Here is a 16,046-nt window from a genome sequence, read left to right as displayed (position 1 = left end):
ACATAGTTGACTGTGGTTCAAGTCCCAGGCCCAGTGACTTGAAACTCACATTGTGCATATGCATGTGCATGCCCAAAATACTGAGAGGAGAATGGAGGAGAAGGGATTGCAGTGTGGTCATCCCCCTAGGGGGTGATTTCTTGCTTTCTGTCTCTGTCTCTGTCTTTCTGGCGAGCACATACACCCTATAGCAAAAATCCCTCTCAAAAAAAGAAAAATCAAGCAGTATTGTGTAATTTGTAGGAGAGTAGCACATTCCTCTTTTTTTTTTTTCCTTTTTTTTTCCTTTTTTTTTTTTTTTGAGAGGTTTTTGCTATAGGGCACGTGTGCTCGCCAGACAGACAGAGAGAGACAGAGAGATAGAAAGTGAGAAATCACCCCCTGGGGGGATGGCCACGCTGCAATCCCTTCTCCTCCATTCTCCTCTTGGGATCTTGGGCAAGCACGCACATGCGCCCGGCGTGAGTTTAAGCCACCGGGTCCGGGACTCGAACCGCGGTCGGCTACGTGGGAGTCCAGTGACATAGCCATTACGCTAACTGCTGGTCCCCACATTCCTCTTTTGAAGATTTTATAATGTAGCTATGGGAATGAAGTATAAAAAGTGTAAATAAAATAAGTAGCATTGGAAAATCTAAAAGATAGATTGAGAGATTCTACAAACAGAAAATGATTATGTATTAAAAGTCTTAGAAGGAAAAAAGCTTTGTCAAAGTTGGAATTACTAGTAATGTCTTCAGTGAAAACATAAGATTTTACCTGGATCTTGAAAGATGGGTAGAATTCAAATAGGAAAGGAAAATAGCTTACACAGTAAGAAGGCAAACAGTGAGTAAAAGGTTACGTAAAAGTCCAAAATCACTCCAAAATCACTGGTCTCTATCTAAACTTCTGTTGTTTTTGCTATACTTTTACAGGCATATACTAGTGTTTCTAAGGCTTCACTTGGACTTGCAGATCACAGAGAACTTGGAAAGATGATGAATACAATAATTTTTCATACAAAAATGGTAGATTCCTTGGTGGAAATGTTGGTGGAAACTTCAGATCTCTCTATATTTTGGTACGTTACAATTTTCTTTAAACTTGAATTATGTATTTTTAGTATTAAAAGATAACTTTCTTGATCATTTTTATGTAAATCATTAATAACAAACTCAAGAATAAAAGGGAATGGGCAGGTCTCATAGCCTATTGAACGGAGCCAGAGCTCACAAAGCTGATGGCACTTTGAATCATGGTCTGGCAGCTTGAAAAACAAGCCTGGCACGTGCGTGTCCATGCTCCAAACCCTGACAGGATAGAGAAATGGTTGAAATATAGGTGGTGATATGGCCGTGCCCTACTGGGGGTTGTGTTTTCCCTTTCTCCCTCTCTATCTCTGTCTAGTACACACAACTCTTTGGCAATGAAGAAATAAATTAAAAAGATCAGAAGGAATGTTTTTGCACTTGTATAAAAACTTGCTAAAAAGTTGTTTACCAAGTTGGGATTTTATGTCTCATTAAAAATTTTTCATAAGTATAATTTTTTTTTGAAGAATTATTTTTTATTTAATTCATTGTCATTATTTTTGATTTTTATGACATGGACCAGAGAAAGGAAGAAAGAGAAGGAAAGTGAGAAAGCAAGTTACCAGGTCCGGACTGCAGTCAGTCACGTTAACCACCACACCATCTGCTGGCCCCCATAAGTGTAATTCTTGTGGATGCCAATTTTGTTTTGAGTAGGTGAAAAACAGTCACTTCAAATTAACATAAGATTCTCCTTTGCCTTATTAAACTAAAGGGATAGAAGTTGTAGATTAGGGTAAGACTAGGGTAAAATTAATGCAAATGTTGGAACTAACTTCATTTCTGTAGTGTTAATTTAAAAGTTAGTATTATGCTGATGGGACTACTACTGCATTTGCTTGGCTATCTTTTGTTCCTTTTTTTTCTTTTTCTAAAGAACTATTTAATTTTAATTATCATTATTATTATTATTTTTAATTTGCTACAAGGCATGTCCATTTACCAGACAGAGAGAGAAAAAGTGAGAAAATAAGCTGCCAGGTCCTGGACTCAAAATGTCGTTGGCCTTGTGGGAGTCCAGCACACCAGCCAGCAAGCCACCTACTGGCCCCTAGCCTTTGTTTCTGTCCTTGCCTCTTGTGTTATATGTTACTTTTTCACATTTTTCCTCTCCCCAAAATATGGTCCCTGAAGGAAGGCTATGTATTTTCGTTTAAGTTTCTAACACAGTGCAGGCTCGCCTCACTTAACGGCCAAGCTCTCTGGTCGATAAGCGAGGAGCTTAAAGGCAGTGTCCTAGTGTGTCGCAGCCCCATAGGGTGTGTATTTTTCAGTAGATATCACATGACACCACACTAGAATAATGTAATTCTATCCACACAAAAAGTATATGTTAGATAAGTGCCAGAAAGTGACAAGAGACACCACAACAAAATAATAGGAACTCAACATTATCATTTTTATTTATTCTGAAAACTACTGTGGGTACACAATAAAATACAAATTTATAGTTGAAATAGGTAGTCTTGTGTGATTGCAGATGTTTGAGTAGTGAATAGTAACCGACAGCAAGAGAGACAAAGACTGAGAAGGAGGATTCCCCAGACTCATACAGACTGAGAAAAGGGTTTTTCTGTGACAGAACTGGTCATAAGTCAAAGCAGTAGTTAAACAGGTAGGTCACACTGAGTGGCTATAGGTACTTAATGTTTTGAATGAATATGTGAAATTGGGTGTGATATAGTAGGGAGGCTAGGATTCAAACTCAAGTATTCCAGCTCCAAGGTCAATCTTATTTCTTTTTGGTTTTTATTTTCCTTTAGGAAGGGGATTAGAATAACCTACTATGTTTCTAAAATGCTGAGATAATTTCCGTAGATAGTGATAATAGTTTCTATTTTTATAAATAGAGGTTATTATAAAAAGCTTTTTGATACTTTTGTTTTGGAAAATAACCCCATTCCACATTTACTTTGGTGATTTGTTAGGGTGACTTTAAATAGCTATATTGCAGAAGAAATTGTAATAACTTCTTATAAAAGAACTCCTGAAACATATTAGTAAACACTTTTTAGGCTTAGCTACATCACTTATCAAATTTGCAAGATTTTTTTTTTTTTGAGAAGTTTTTGCTATAGGGCACGTCTGCTCGCTGGAAAGACAGAGAGAGACAGAGAGACAGAAAGCGAGAAATCACCACCCCCCAGGAGGGATGGCCACGTCGCAGTTCCCTTCTTCTCCATTCTCCTCTCGGAATCTCGGGCACGCACACACACGTGCCCGGCGTGAGTTTAAGCCATCATGTCTGGGACTTGAACCACGTTCGGCTACATGGGAGTCAGCGACATAGCCATTACGCTAACTGCTGGTCCCAAATTTCAAGAATTTTAAAGGTCGTTACTGCTCTACCCAAAAGCAACCTTAGAAAGAAAATGAAACATTTTATATTTAGATTATTTTCTAGCTACATAAAAGTTCCTATTCTAAAGCAGGGATACAACAGTTAGAAAGTCTGTTTCTCTTTCTTGGAACTAAAGGCACTTATAAGTTATATTTTGAATAATATTTAAGATTTATGATTTTCAATCGTACTTAATTCTTATCCATATTTTCTCATAGTTGCATTCAATATTGCCACATTCAAAATAAAAACTTTTTTTTTTTTGGCGAGGTTTTCGCTATCGGGCGCATGTGCTTGCCAGACAGACAGCGAGAGACATAGAGACAGAAAGCGAGAAATCACCCCCCCGGGGGGGGGATGGCCACGCTGCAATCCCTTCTCCTCTATTCTCCTCTCGGGATCTTGGGCACGCACGCACACGCACCCGGCATGCGCCACCGGGTCCAGGACTCGAACCATGGTCGACTACGTGGGAGTCCAGCAACATAGCCATTACGCTAACTGCTGGTTCCCAATAAAAACGTGTTTTTGACATGTTTGTCTTATTACTCTGAGATATATGTATTTTTATCAGTGTATACTCTTACATTCAAATTTATTGTAAGTCTGAATATAACATAAAATTCATGCCATGTAATTGTTTTATTATAATGCTTTTCTTTTTTTAGCGATCTATTAAATGATGGTGTTACTTACATTTGGTAGTGATTTCGCTTTGAAATCTGATGATGTAAGATTTGAACATTAATGTAATTCATAAGCCATAGATACGGTTTATTTTCTAAGTTTTAAAAACTCTTTTCAATTATTTTATTTAACTTTGTTTATTTACTTATGTTTAATTTGACTGGAGAGAGAGCAAGAGAAATGAGAAAGCAAGCCACTAATGTCTGGGGCTTGAACTGCATTCCACCATGTGGGAGTCCAGTGCCCTTAACCACCACACCATCTGTGGGCCCCTTAAAATATCTGTGAATGTTATTCAAATATTTTTATTACTTTGAAATTATTGTTTGACTTAGTCTACTTTTTTTTGGTGGGGGGGAAGTAGCTATTCTCATGGGAATAAATAATATATTTAATGGTCATTTTCATGTGGATTAAATTAATTCTAGGGTACTAAATCAGAAAAAATATTTATTGCAAAAATTATTTTCTAATTTTTCATTTGTTTTCTTACAGTTTTTATAGTCGTGCTTTTGAGAAGATGTTTCAACAGTGTTTGGAGTTACCTTCTCAGTCAAGATACTCAATTGCATTTCCACTACTTTGCACTCATTTTATGAGTTGCACACATGAACTGTGTCCAGAAGAGGTAATTTCAGTGTAGTTGCTTGATATGTATGGTATACAAAGTAGGTTAGACTTGAAGCCAGCTAAATGTTCACCAACACATCATTACCAAGTTTATCTTTCCATCTATGGAGTGTCCGAAAAATGCTGTGTGATACACATGTAATATATATAAGAATGGATGTGTAAACTACATGCATACACACACACACACACACACACACACACACACACACACACAAACACATGTAAAACCATAAAGTAACTTGGAATTAACCTTATTAAAATAAATATTGGGTCGTGTATTAATATTTAAAGTAACTGTACATATACAGTAATTGATTTTGTATTTGTACTTTTCCCCTTAGCATTAGAAGGACTTGAAAATTGAGTTTATAGATTAATGAGTAAATGTAAGTCAAAGAGAGAGTTTACTAGTAATATGAATATGGTAGATACATTAAGCAAAATCCAGATTTTCTGAAATATGTGAGACAAGCACACATACAAAATTACTGAGTAATCAAACGCTTTAGTAGTTGTGTTGATACCAAGTATCTATAAAAATGCACTTGGTATCTCTTCCAATTTTTAGAGAACTACAGTTAGGGCCAGCAGGTGGCATGGCGATTAAGGTCTTGGACCTCCTCATGACCAGCCACAGTTCAAGTCCTGGACCTGGTGGCTTGAAAAATCATGCTGGGTGTGTGTAAGCCCAGAGTCCAGAGAGGAGATTGAAGGAGAAGGGATTGCAGCATGGCTATCTCCCTGGGAGTTGACTTCTTTCTTTCCCTCTCTCTGTTTCTCTCTGGCGAGCACACACACCCTATGGCAAAAACCTTTTAAAAAAATAAAAATACAACTATCATACTGTAATCATAATAAAAATATATGTTTAAATTAAATAATTTCTTTATAATTTAACTTAGTGTTTAGTCCCTTTACTTAGGACTACAGAACTTGTAGAAAAGAAACAGATAGCAATAACATCGTTAACTCTCTTTAAGCATCAGATAACTTATCTGTTGCTGACTGTGTGTCTGTAGTCTATGAGATGTGGACTTTGAGACAGATAATAGTCTGCAGGAAGTTTATGAGGGAGCACTTTTAGAATTGCTATTTGTACGAGTATTCATACCAGCAATTTTAATAGATTTAAAAGATGTAATAGAGGTTCCAGCAGAAGGCGTAATGGTTACGTCTGTGGACTCCCATGTAGTTGACTGCGGTTTGAGTCCTGGACCTGGTGGCTTAAAACTTACTCTGGGCACGTGTGCTTGTGTGGCCCAAAATCCTGAGGGGAGAAGGGATTGCGGCATGGCCATCTTCCCAGGGGGGTGATTTCTTACTTTCTTTCCATCTCTCTGGCAAGCTCTCGTACCCTATAGCAAAAAATCTCTTAAAGAAAAAAGAAAATAAAAAAAGATTTAATAGATTTTTTTTCTCCCAGTCTTGACATATAAAATATACTGTTAACTCTTTCCTCATTATCATCTTGCCCATTTTATTACCTGTCAAGTTCTCCTAATTTTATTTTTGTACTATCATTTTTTAAAAAGAATGATTTATTCAATACCATTTGTTATTATTATTTCTTAATTTGACCAGGGAGCGACAGAAAGGGAAAGCTAGAAAACAAGTCACCAGGTCCTGGACTGAAACTACAGTTGGTGGTTTGGGAACCTAGCGCCTTTAAACACTACGCCACCTGCCAGCCCCTGTGCTATCATTTTTTGAATCCATCCTTTACTTTCCATTGCTGTTGTCTGTATGATAGTTCAGACTTTCAGTACTCTTCTTAGTATTATAAATGGATTGCATCTCCTGAGTGATCTCTGGTTCCTTCGTTGTCCTCCTAAAGTTTGTTTTTAGCACCATAGCCAGAGGCTTAGGGAAATAATGGAGACGTGGAAACTTGTGTGACATTTTATTAAAAGAATTATTTTATTTTTATTTATTTACTTATTTTATTTTTTCAATTTGCCCAGAGAGGCACAGAAGATGGGAGGGGGGACTAGAAAGTAAGCTGCCAGGTCTGGGACTCAAACCACAATTGGCCATATAGTAATCCAGCACCCTTAGCCACCACGCCCTCTGCTGGCCCCTGTATGACATTTTAAGAAACCTCAATTGTTTTTCCTCCTAGTCTCAGCATTTCTGAATTAATGAGGAGAGTAGTGAAATCAGATCTAAAGTTGGTATTTTAAATAAGTTAGAATGTATAGAGAATAAATTTAAATCACTGTAATTTAGTATTTTTTTGTTTGTTTTTTTAGGGAAGACTTGATAGCAAGGAATATGTTTCATCTTTTAGGAGTTAGAATTGGATTAAACAAAACCCTAAATGTTTATTAATTGAAATTTTTTTCCTAGGTGAACCAGTATTTAATGATTTCTGGCTTTAAGTCCCTTTGGGTTTGGCTTCCTATTAAAGTCTTCAAGAACATTTGAAATAAAATACATTATAATATGTCATGATAAATCTAGGAGCAGTTATTTAATATGTACAAGTAGTTGTTTTTTTTAAATAATTATTTTATGCAACTCTTTATTTTAATTTGACCAAAGAGGGGCAGAAAGAGAGAGAGAGAAAGTAAGCAAGCAAGCTGCCAGATCCGGGACGCCATGTGGGAACCCAGTGCCCTTAACCACCACACCACCTCCTGGCCTCAATATGTACAAGTAGTTTTATATTTTATCTAGCTTACATTATTTTTAGCAGTATAGAAATACTATATGTAACTTTCTTTCTTTTTTTTTTTTTTTTCTTTTTTTTTGAGAGGTTTTTGCTATAGGGCGTGTGTGCTTGCCATAAAGACAGAGACAGAGAGATAGAAAGTGAAAAATCACCCCCAGAGGGCATGGCCACGCCTCACTCCCTTCTCCTCCATTCTCCTCTCGGGATCTTGGGCACGCATGCACACATGCCCGGTGTGAGTTTAAGCCTCCAGGTCCAGGACTTGAACCATGGTCGTCTACATGGGAGTACAGTGACATAGCCATTACGCTAACTACTGGTCCCTATATGTAACTTTTACGAGTTACATAATTATGGAAGGACAAGGTAAAAGGTCAAGTATTGTAAAGTATTAGAAATGTATAGTAGGGAAATTTATAGCATTATATTTTCAAGACTCCAGTTACCATTGACAAGAAAAAACAATCAAATTAAAGCAACCTACCAAAGCCAGAAAGATGCAGAATCTTGTAGAGATGATAGATTTGACTAAGTGTGTGTGTGTGTCTGTGTGTGTGTGCGTGTGTGCGTGCGTGTGTCTAAAAATTAAATGCGGTGATTTTTTTTTTTCCCCTCCTGTTGTGTTCAAGGATACATGATCAACTGCTTTCCAGTGCCCTGGCACAATTCACTTTTAGAGACTCAAATACCTTTGAATTTGTTTTATCAACTTAATTTCTAAGAATGTTCTTTAAATGTTTGATCTCTTGTCTCTTTATACTACAGAGTTGTTTTTGTGTCACGATTTAAATAAGGGTATGTTTAAAAGTTTGTAGAAAGGTGGTATTCAAGGTCAAGTTTATTATTGTTGAAAATATTTTGAAATCCATATAGTTTTTCTAATGAACTTTTGAAGGCCTCTCATATGTTAGATGTAAATTTTAAAATGAGAGATTAGAGAACATTAAGTTAAATTAGTTCTTTTACTTCAAATGTGTAATAGTTAAGAACTGGACATAGATTTTTGTGGAATTTGAAAATAATGTACATAATTTTTTTTTTTTGGAGAGGTTTTCGCTATAGGGCGCGTGCGCTCGCCAGACAGACAGAGACATAGAGACAGAAAGCGAGAAATCACCCCCCCAAGGGGGATGGCCACGCCACAATCCCTTCTCCTCCATTCTCCTCTTGGGATCTTGGGCATGCACACACACGTGCCCGGCATGAGTTTTATGCCACTGGGTCTGGGACGTAAGCCGCGGTCGACTATATGGGAGTCCAGCGAAATAGCCATTACGCTAACTGCTGGTCCCTACGTAATTTTTTGTGTTCAGGAAAATACTGATCTTTGCACATTCCTCCCAATTGAACATAGTTATATAATAATAAAAAGTATTTATTTTATGTCAACTGTGTACAAATACAGTATGGTGGGTTAGTTGTTACAGGATAAAAAAAAAATCTGTAACATCTCCCACTTCTGGTTTATATTTCAGAATGTGACAAAAACCTAATTTGCATGTTTGTTTGAAAAGTATTCTTATTCAGTCTACTGTTTTATAACTTATTATTTCACTTTAACAGCGTCATCATATTGGAGATCGCAGTCTTTCCTTATGTAATATGTTCCTGGATGAAATGGCCAAACAGGCTCGAAATCTCATCACGGATATTTGCACAGAACAGTGTACTCTTAGTGACCAGGTAGTAGCTTAAATGTTGACTACATATTAGAAGTTGGTGTATGAAGGCATGAAGATGAACTGTGTACACTGTGTAGTAATGTGAGGTGTGAATTGATAAATAATAATTAATTTTGTTTGAGAAGGAATTCTTTTTTTACAACACAAATGCTATGTGTGTGTGTGTGTGTTTGTTTTGTTTTTATTTTGTTTTTGAGAGAATTGTTACTATAACACAAAACTGTTACCAGATATAATTCTTAGAGCTATAAAATTTTGGCCAGGCTATACCTAGTGTCTGTGTTCTTTCAAAAGAAGACATAATTTCTAGTTTTATTTTATTGTGGTATTAACATCTTATTTCATTAGTAAATACAAAATATTAGAATTCTTTCAGGTTTTTTTTACATGTATTAGTTGTGATATATTTTAAGAGATTTCTCTCATTCACTACTTATTTATCCAGTGGTACATTTTGTAAAGGAATGGCAACACAAATTCTTACTTATTTACCTTTATTTTCTAGGTAACTAATAATATTATTATGAATCCCTGGAATTACCCCTATTTGCTGATTTTCAATCCATTATACTCACTATCCATATTGAAGTTCAAATTGCCCCATCTTTGACCAGTGAGATTTTTTTTTTTTTTTATTTTTTATATCTTACTATAAGGGCACATGTGCGCATTGGAGAGAGACAGAGAGGTAAAGTGAGAAATTACCCACACTGAGGTTGACCATGCCACAGTCCCTTCTCAGGATTTTTGAGCATGCCGGGCATGCTTTCAAGTACTGGGTCTGGGACTTAAACCGTACAGTAAGCCATGTGGGACCTAGCTACTTTAACCTCCACACCACCTGGTATCCCTAGTGAGAATTCTTGAAGGCTTTTTAAATGTTTCTTGGTAGTTTATTGCCACCCACTTATATATCGGAGGTTGTGCAGATATTTTCAAACTTGACTTCGTGAATTAGTGGTAAATATTATTCATAGATTTTATTTTGTTTTCCCATAGCTCTGTTTTTATGTTGAAAATTATAGAGACTCAATATGCTAATATTCTTAAAGTTGCAGATTTCTTCAGAAATGTTTATTTTGTTTGAGAAAGAATTATTTTTTGTTACAATGCAAATGGAATCTATATCTATTTTTAAATAATTACTTATTTTATTTATTATTATTAGTTTTTAATTTGACCAGAGAGAGAGAGAGAGAACAGGAAAGTGAGAAAGTAAGCCACCAGGTTTCGGACTTGAGCTGTGGTCAGCCATGTGGGATTCCAGTGCCTTAACAACCACACCACATGCCAGCTCTAGTGTGTGTGTGTGTGTGTGTGTGTGTGTGTGTGTGTGTGTGTATGTATTTTAAAGAATTATTTTACTGAACTTTAATTAATTTTAATTTAACCTGAATGGGACAGAGTGAGAGAGAGAGAAGTGAGAAAGCAAGCTGCCAGGTCTAGGACTTGAACTGCAGTTGGCATGTGGGAATCCAGCACCCATAACCACCATGCCACCTCCCGGCCCCATGTTTTTAAAGTTTATTTTTGTTCTCCATGAAAGAGAGAAATGATAAAAAGGGAAGGAGGGAGAGAAAGAGACACAGAAACAGATACAGTCTTTTTTTTTTTTTTTTTTTTTTGAGAGGTTTTTGCTATAAGGCACGTGCACTCACCAGAAAGAGAGAGACAGACAAAAAGCAAGAAAACACCCTCCAGGGGGAATGACCATGCCACAGTCCCTACTCCTCCATTCTCCTCTCGGGATCTTGGGCACACATGCACACATGCCCAGCTTGAGTTTAAGCCACCAGGTCGGAATTTGAACCATGGTCAACTACATGGGAGTCCAGCGACATAGCCATTACGCCAACTGTTGGTCCCTACAGTCACTCTTAATAGAGTCTTCACAACATGATTCTGTCCCCAGCCTCAGTTAGCTCTGATCTTGGTTATGTATACGTATGACAGGCATGTACAGGGAGACCTAGGGATGCAAATGCAGGACCTTCCCATATGGTCTTGGTGTCATGGAGTTTTGTACTACTGTTGTACCACCACAGCTGTCCTGAAATACTATTCATGCATATCTTTTAAAAATCTGTTCTATCCATGGCCTTAGTTACAATCTGTATATAATAACTGCATCACTTTTTCTGATCCAGTACTATTCAATAGAGATATTATGCGAGCCACACACGTAATTTCAAATTTTCAGTTGCCATGTTAAAAATGTAGAAAGAAACCGATCAAGGTAATTTAAAAATGTATTTGATTTAACTCGTCATATCCAGAAATGTTACTTTAGTATGTAATTGTATTACTAATGCCATATTTCACATTTTTTATATCAAATCTTTGAAATCTGGTGTATAAATTTGAATAAGATGCACTTCAAGTGCTCTATAGCCATGTGTCATATTTGTACCTTTTTTTCCCTTTTTTTCTTTATCAGTGTTATTAATAAGCATGCATGAGGTAGAAACTTCCATGTCATCTTTGATTTCTTCCTCTCTGTCATATCAAAGTTACCAAATCATGTCAATTTAATTCAGAAGTCTCTCTCAAATCTGGCCATTTTTCTTAATTTTTATTGTACTTGCCTTATACCTCTATTTGAACTTTTTCTAGCGTTTCTGTGATCTGGTTACCCCTTTTGTTTTCCTTTTCCATGGTTCTATCAGTGTCAGAGTTAGCCTTAGAAAATACTTCCTTATATGGTGGTTCTGTTTTTAAAAATGACCCCCTATCTTTAGGATTACATGCAATGTATCAGTAAAATCTTCTAGCTTGGTATTCCTGGCCATTCTGCAGTTTATGTTCTAGCACCTAGTAGTTCTCACTAGACTCAGGACATTTCATGTCTGTACTTAATTTTGTCCTCATAAGCTATTTAATTCTTCCAGTAAAATGTTCTTTCTCATTCTTCACTTGTCTGGTATGTTTCTGCTTATCTTTTTAAACAATAATTATTTATTTATTTTATTTGTTGTTATTATTTTTTTAATTTGAAAGAAAAAGGAAAGTGAGATAGAAAACCACCAGGTTCAGGACTCAAAGCACATCAGCCATGTGGGTGTCCAGCTTCTTAACCACCATGCCATCTGCCAGTCCCTTTATCTCTTAATGTTTTTATAGGATTTCCTCTATGAAGTGTTTCTTCACACAAGAGTGACCTATTTTTGTTTTACACCAAGTTGTGTGGGCCACTCAAGCTAATTAGATAAGCTCAACATCTCAGTTCTATCTTTGTCTTTAGTACCTGTGTGATGTTTTGTGCATAGTTTGAATTTATCTAAGGTTTGCCTGAATAGTTCTGCTTTTAAAGTAATTAGTTTAATGTAAGATTTTATTTCTTAAATTTAGTTGCTCCCCAAGCATTGTGCCAAAACCATCAGTCAAGCAGTGAATAAAAAGTCAAAAAAACAGACTGGTAAGAAAGGAGAGCCCGAACGGGAAAAACCAGGAGTTGAGAGCATGAGGAAGAACAGGCTGGTAGTGACCAAGTAAGCCATCCACTTTTATTGCATCTTTTTGGTTCCATGTAGAAAGCTTTGTTTTCTCCTTCATTTTTTTTTCCTATGGCAACTGTACTGAGGAAATATTAGTAATTGTTTTTTTTTTTATTTTCTAGCTATTTACAGAATCTTTGTGAATTTAATTAGTTTACTAGTACTTATTTCATTCCAAAATAAAGATTTTTGGAGTTCAGAAGAAAATACATATAATACATGATAATTGTCTATATATACTAAAACAGAAGTCCAAATATTTGTCTTAAAATTTTTTTACTATGAATAATCTGTAATTTTTGTGTCATTTAAAAATGAGATATATGAAACTTTATTTTCACGTCTTGTGATATATGAGAATGTACCAATATTGTTATTTTAATGAAGAAACACTAAACAAGTAGCATTTAGAGCTTTGTTTGCTTGTTTGACTAGAAGGGAGGAAGAGGTGAACAATAATTCGGTAAATGTTTTCTGTTTTAGCATTAGTTTCCTACTTTTTTGCTTTCTAAGTTGAATATCCATTGCCATTTTACTTTTCTTCCAACAAAAAATACAAGAGTTGGAAATTGTCTTTATGAATGTAGAATAAGCTGTTCCTATTATATATTAAGACAATATAGTCGTTATCTGAATGCAGAAATGAATGAACTGTCTTTAGAAAATTGGTATCCACTATTACTTTTACTTATGAAGATTTTGAACTTTATCAGTTTATGGGAAAAAATAGGAAATTCTGTAATTATCGTTTCTAAATAAGGTCTAAATTATTTGTAAAATTAATATTATATTGCCTATGATGAAATACTGAACAATTTACTGTTCATTAATTTTTTCCAGCCTTGATAAATTGCACACTGCACTTTCTGAATTATGTTTCTCTATAAATTATGTACCAAACATGATAGTATGGGAACATACCTTTACTCCACGAGAATATTTGACTTCTCATCTGGAAATCCGCTTTACTAAGTAAGAAAGAATATAAACTATTTTTGTTTATTGGTTTAGTTAATGAATTTGGTATATTAATTATTAATATCTATATAGAAGTTTCTTTTATGAGAAATCATTTGTAGAACTATTGTAATACAAAGAATAATGAACTAATAACAAAACATTTTTCCCAAAGTTTGTTTAGCTCCTCTATGAGTGACAGGGAAATATAAATAATAGCAAACTAAAATTTGCTTAAATAACCTAAATTCTTGTTCCATAGTTATTATTAGCTCGTAATTCTCGGTAAGGCATTCATTTCTGTGAATATTAGCTTCCTTATATGCAAAACGAGAAGATGAAAGCAAATCAGTGTCTATTTCGGCTTGCAGATAGCAACCCAGTGTAATTATGAAATCAGTTTAGTAGGTTGCAGTCAGCATATAAAGAAAGAAGAGGGAGGTATAGAATGGAAAGAAGGAAGAAGTAGAAAAAAATTACATTGTATATTGTAAGTAGAAATGTTGCCTTTTGAAACTTTTTAGTTATGTGTTATATAATATGTATGTATATGCTGAATTGTGGTGTGAGATTCATATCCTGCAGTCAAGTGTTTCATTTGATCATCATATTCAAATGTTTGAAGAAATTTAGGATCATATTTTGAATTTGAATGTATGCTGGTATGCCAGTAGAATTCTCTTGAGGGCTCAGTTCCAACTAGAATTTTATGTTATGTATATACTTCTCAAAGTGATATTGTGGTAAGTCAGAAATCTTTTAATTTTAGAAATATTGCTTCACACTTTTTCTAAGCTTTTTTCTTATTAAAGAAAATGTTAATTTATTTAATAAATTTTTCTTGGAAGTCTTAAAGCAATTTATAAAACAAGGTTTTGCTCAATATTTTTCAAAGTTTTCTTTTTAATTAGCAAATACAGGTATACCTCAGAGATATTGTAGGTTGGTTTTAAACTGCTGTAATAAAGTGATTCATGTGATTTTTTTTGTTTGTTTTTGGTTTCCCAATACATATAAAAGTTATGTTTACACTATACTGTAGTCTATTAAATGCACAATAATAACACATCTAAAAAAAAACAATGTGCATACCTAAATTACAGAATACCTTTTTTTTCCTTTTTTTTGAGAGGTTTTTGCTATAGGGCATGTGCGCTCGCCAGAAAGACAGAGAGAGACAGCGAGAAATCACCCCCCAGGGGGGAAGGCCACGCACGCCGCAATCCCTTCTCCTCCGTTCTCCTCTCGGGATCTTGGGCACGCACGCACACGCACCCGGCGTGAGTTTTAAGTCTCCAGGTCTGGGACGTGAACCACGGTCAACTACATGGGAGTCCAGTGACATAGCCATTATGCTAACTGCTGGTCCCAAGGAAGTTCTTTCATAAGAAACCATTCACTCTCCCCATCCTTAAGAAATAACTTCTTATCCCTTGAAGTTTTGTCATATGATCGCAGCATTCAGTCCACATCTTCCTGATTCTGTTTCTTTTGGGCCCTCAGAAAAGTCATGATGTATTTTGCTTAGGAAAAATATAGAAAAATAGGTCATGTTTTTTCTGACAACCTAGTAATTCTAATTATCTCATTATTTCCACTTAATCTACAGTTACTTCCACCACTGATTTCTTGAACCCCCCTTAGAGTCATCCATGAGGGTTAGAATAAATTTTTTAACTCCTAACTCCTGTTAATGTTGGTATTTTCATTTTCTCCTGTGAATCATAGATGTCTTTATGGCATCTCCAATGGAGAACCCTTCCCAGAAACTTTTTCATTGGCTTTGTTCAGATACTTCAGACAAATCGCTAATATGTTTTTAAAATAAGACTTGAAGGTTGAAAATAACCTTTGATCCACATGCTGCAGTGTGGATGTCGTATTAGTAGGCATTAATCTCCTTGTGCATTCCAGTCAGAGCTTCTGAGAGACCATGTACATTGTCAATGAGCAGTCATAGCCAGAAAGGAATCTTTATGAGCAGTAGGTCTGAACAGTGGGCTTAAATATGTTCATTAAACCATTCTGTAAATAAATATGTTGTCATCCAGACTTCATTATTCTATTTACAGAGTATAGGCAGAATAAACTTAGCATCATTATATTTTTAAAATTTTTTAAAAAGAATAATTTTATTTAACTTTACTTATTTATTTATTTTTAATTTGACCAGAGAGGGACAGGGAGTAGGGGGAAGCAAGCCACCAGGTCCAGGACTATAACCACGGTCCGCCATGTGGGAGTCCAGCACCCTCAACCATTACGCCACCTGTCAGTCCCGATTTAGCATCATTATTAAAGGCCCTAGGATTTTCAGAATGGTAAATGATCATTGGCTTCAAGTCAGTTACAGCTGGATTAGCTCCTAACAAGAGTCAGTCAGTCATTTGACGCTTTGAAGCCAGGTATTGACTTCTCTCCATCTGTAAAAGTCCTAGATAGTATCTTTTTCCAATATAAGGCTGTTTTGTTTACAGTGTTTATTTGTTGTTTAGTGTAGTCACCTTC

The 16,046-nt window shown here is 35.6% G+C and overlaps 1 protein-coding gene across 1 annotated transcript in view; it reads left to right on the top strand.

Annotated features, from left to right (window-relative positions):
* NCKAP1 (NCK associated protein 1) overlaps positions 1–16,046 on the top strand; it is a gene marked incomplete at its 5' end in the record, with an annotated part of 112,364 nt that overhangs the window by 56,170 nt on the left and 40,148 nt on the right. Inside the window, 5 exon segments of the mRNA XM_014586051.1 lie at positions 918–1,063; positions 4,597–4,729; positions 8,969–9,088; positions 12,436–12,575; positions 13,422–13,553. Of these exon segments, the coding sequence (XP_014441537.1) occupies positions 918–1,063; positions 4,597–4,729; positions 8,969–9,088; positions 12,436–12,575; positions 13,422–13,553 (671 nt within the window).

This window comes from Tupaia chinensis, unplaced genomic scaffold (assembly GCF_000334495.1).
Source record: "Tupaia chinensis unplaced genomic scaffold, TupChi_1.0 Scaffold000111_1, whole genome shotgun sequence".
NCBI classification, from domain to species: Eukaryota; Metazoa; Chordata; class Mammalia; order Scandentia; family Tupaiidae; genus Tupaia; species Tupaia belangeri.
The sequence above is the reverse complement of the archived record's forward strand: the minus strand, read 5'-3'. Positions and strand labels throughout refer to the sequence as shown.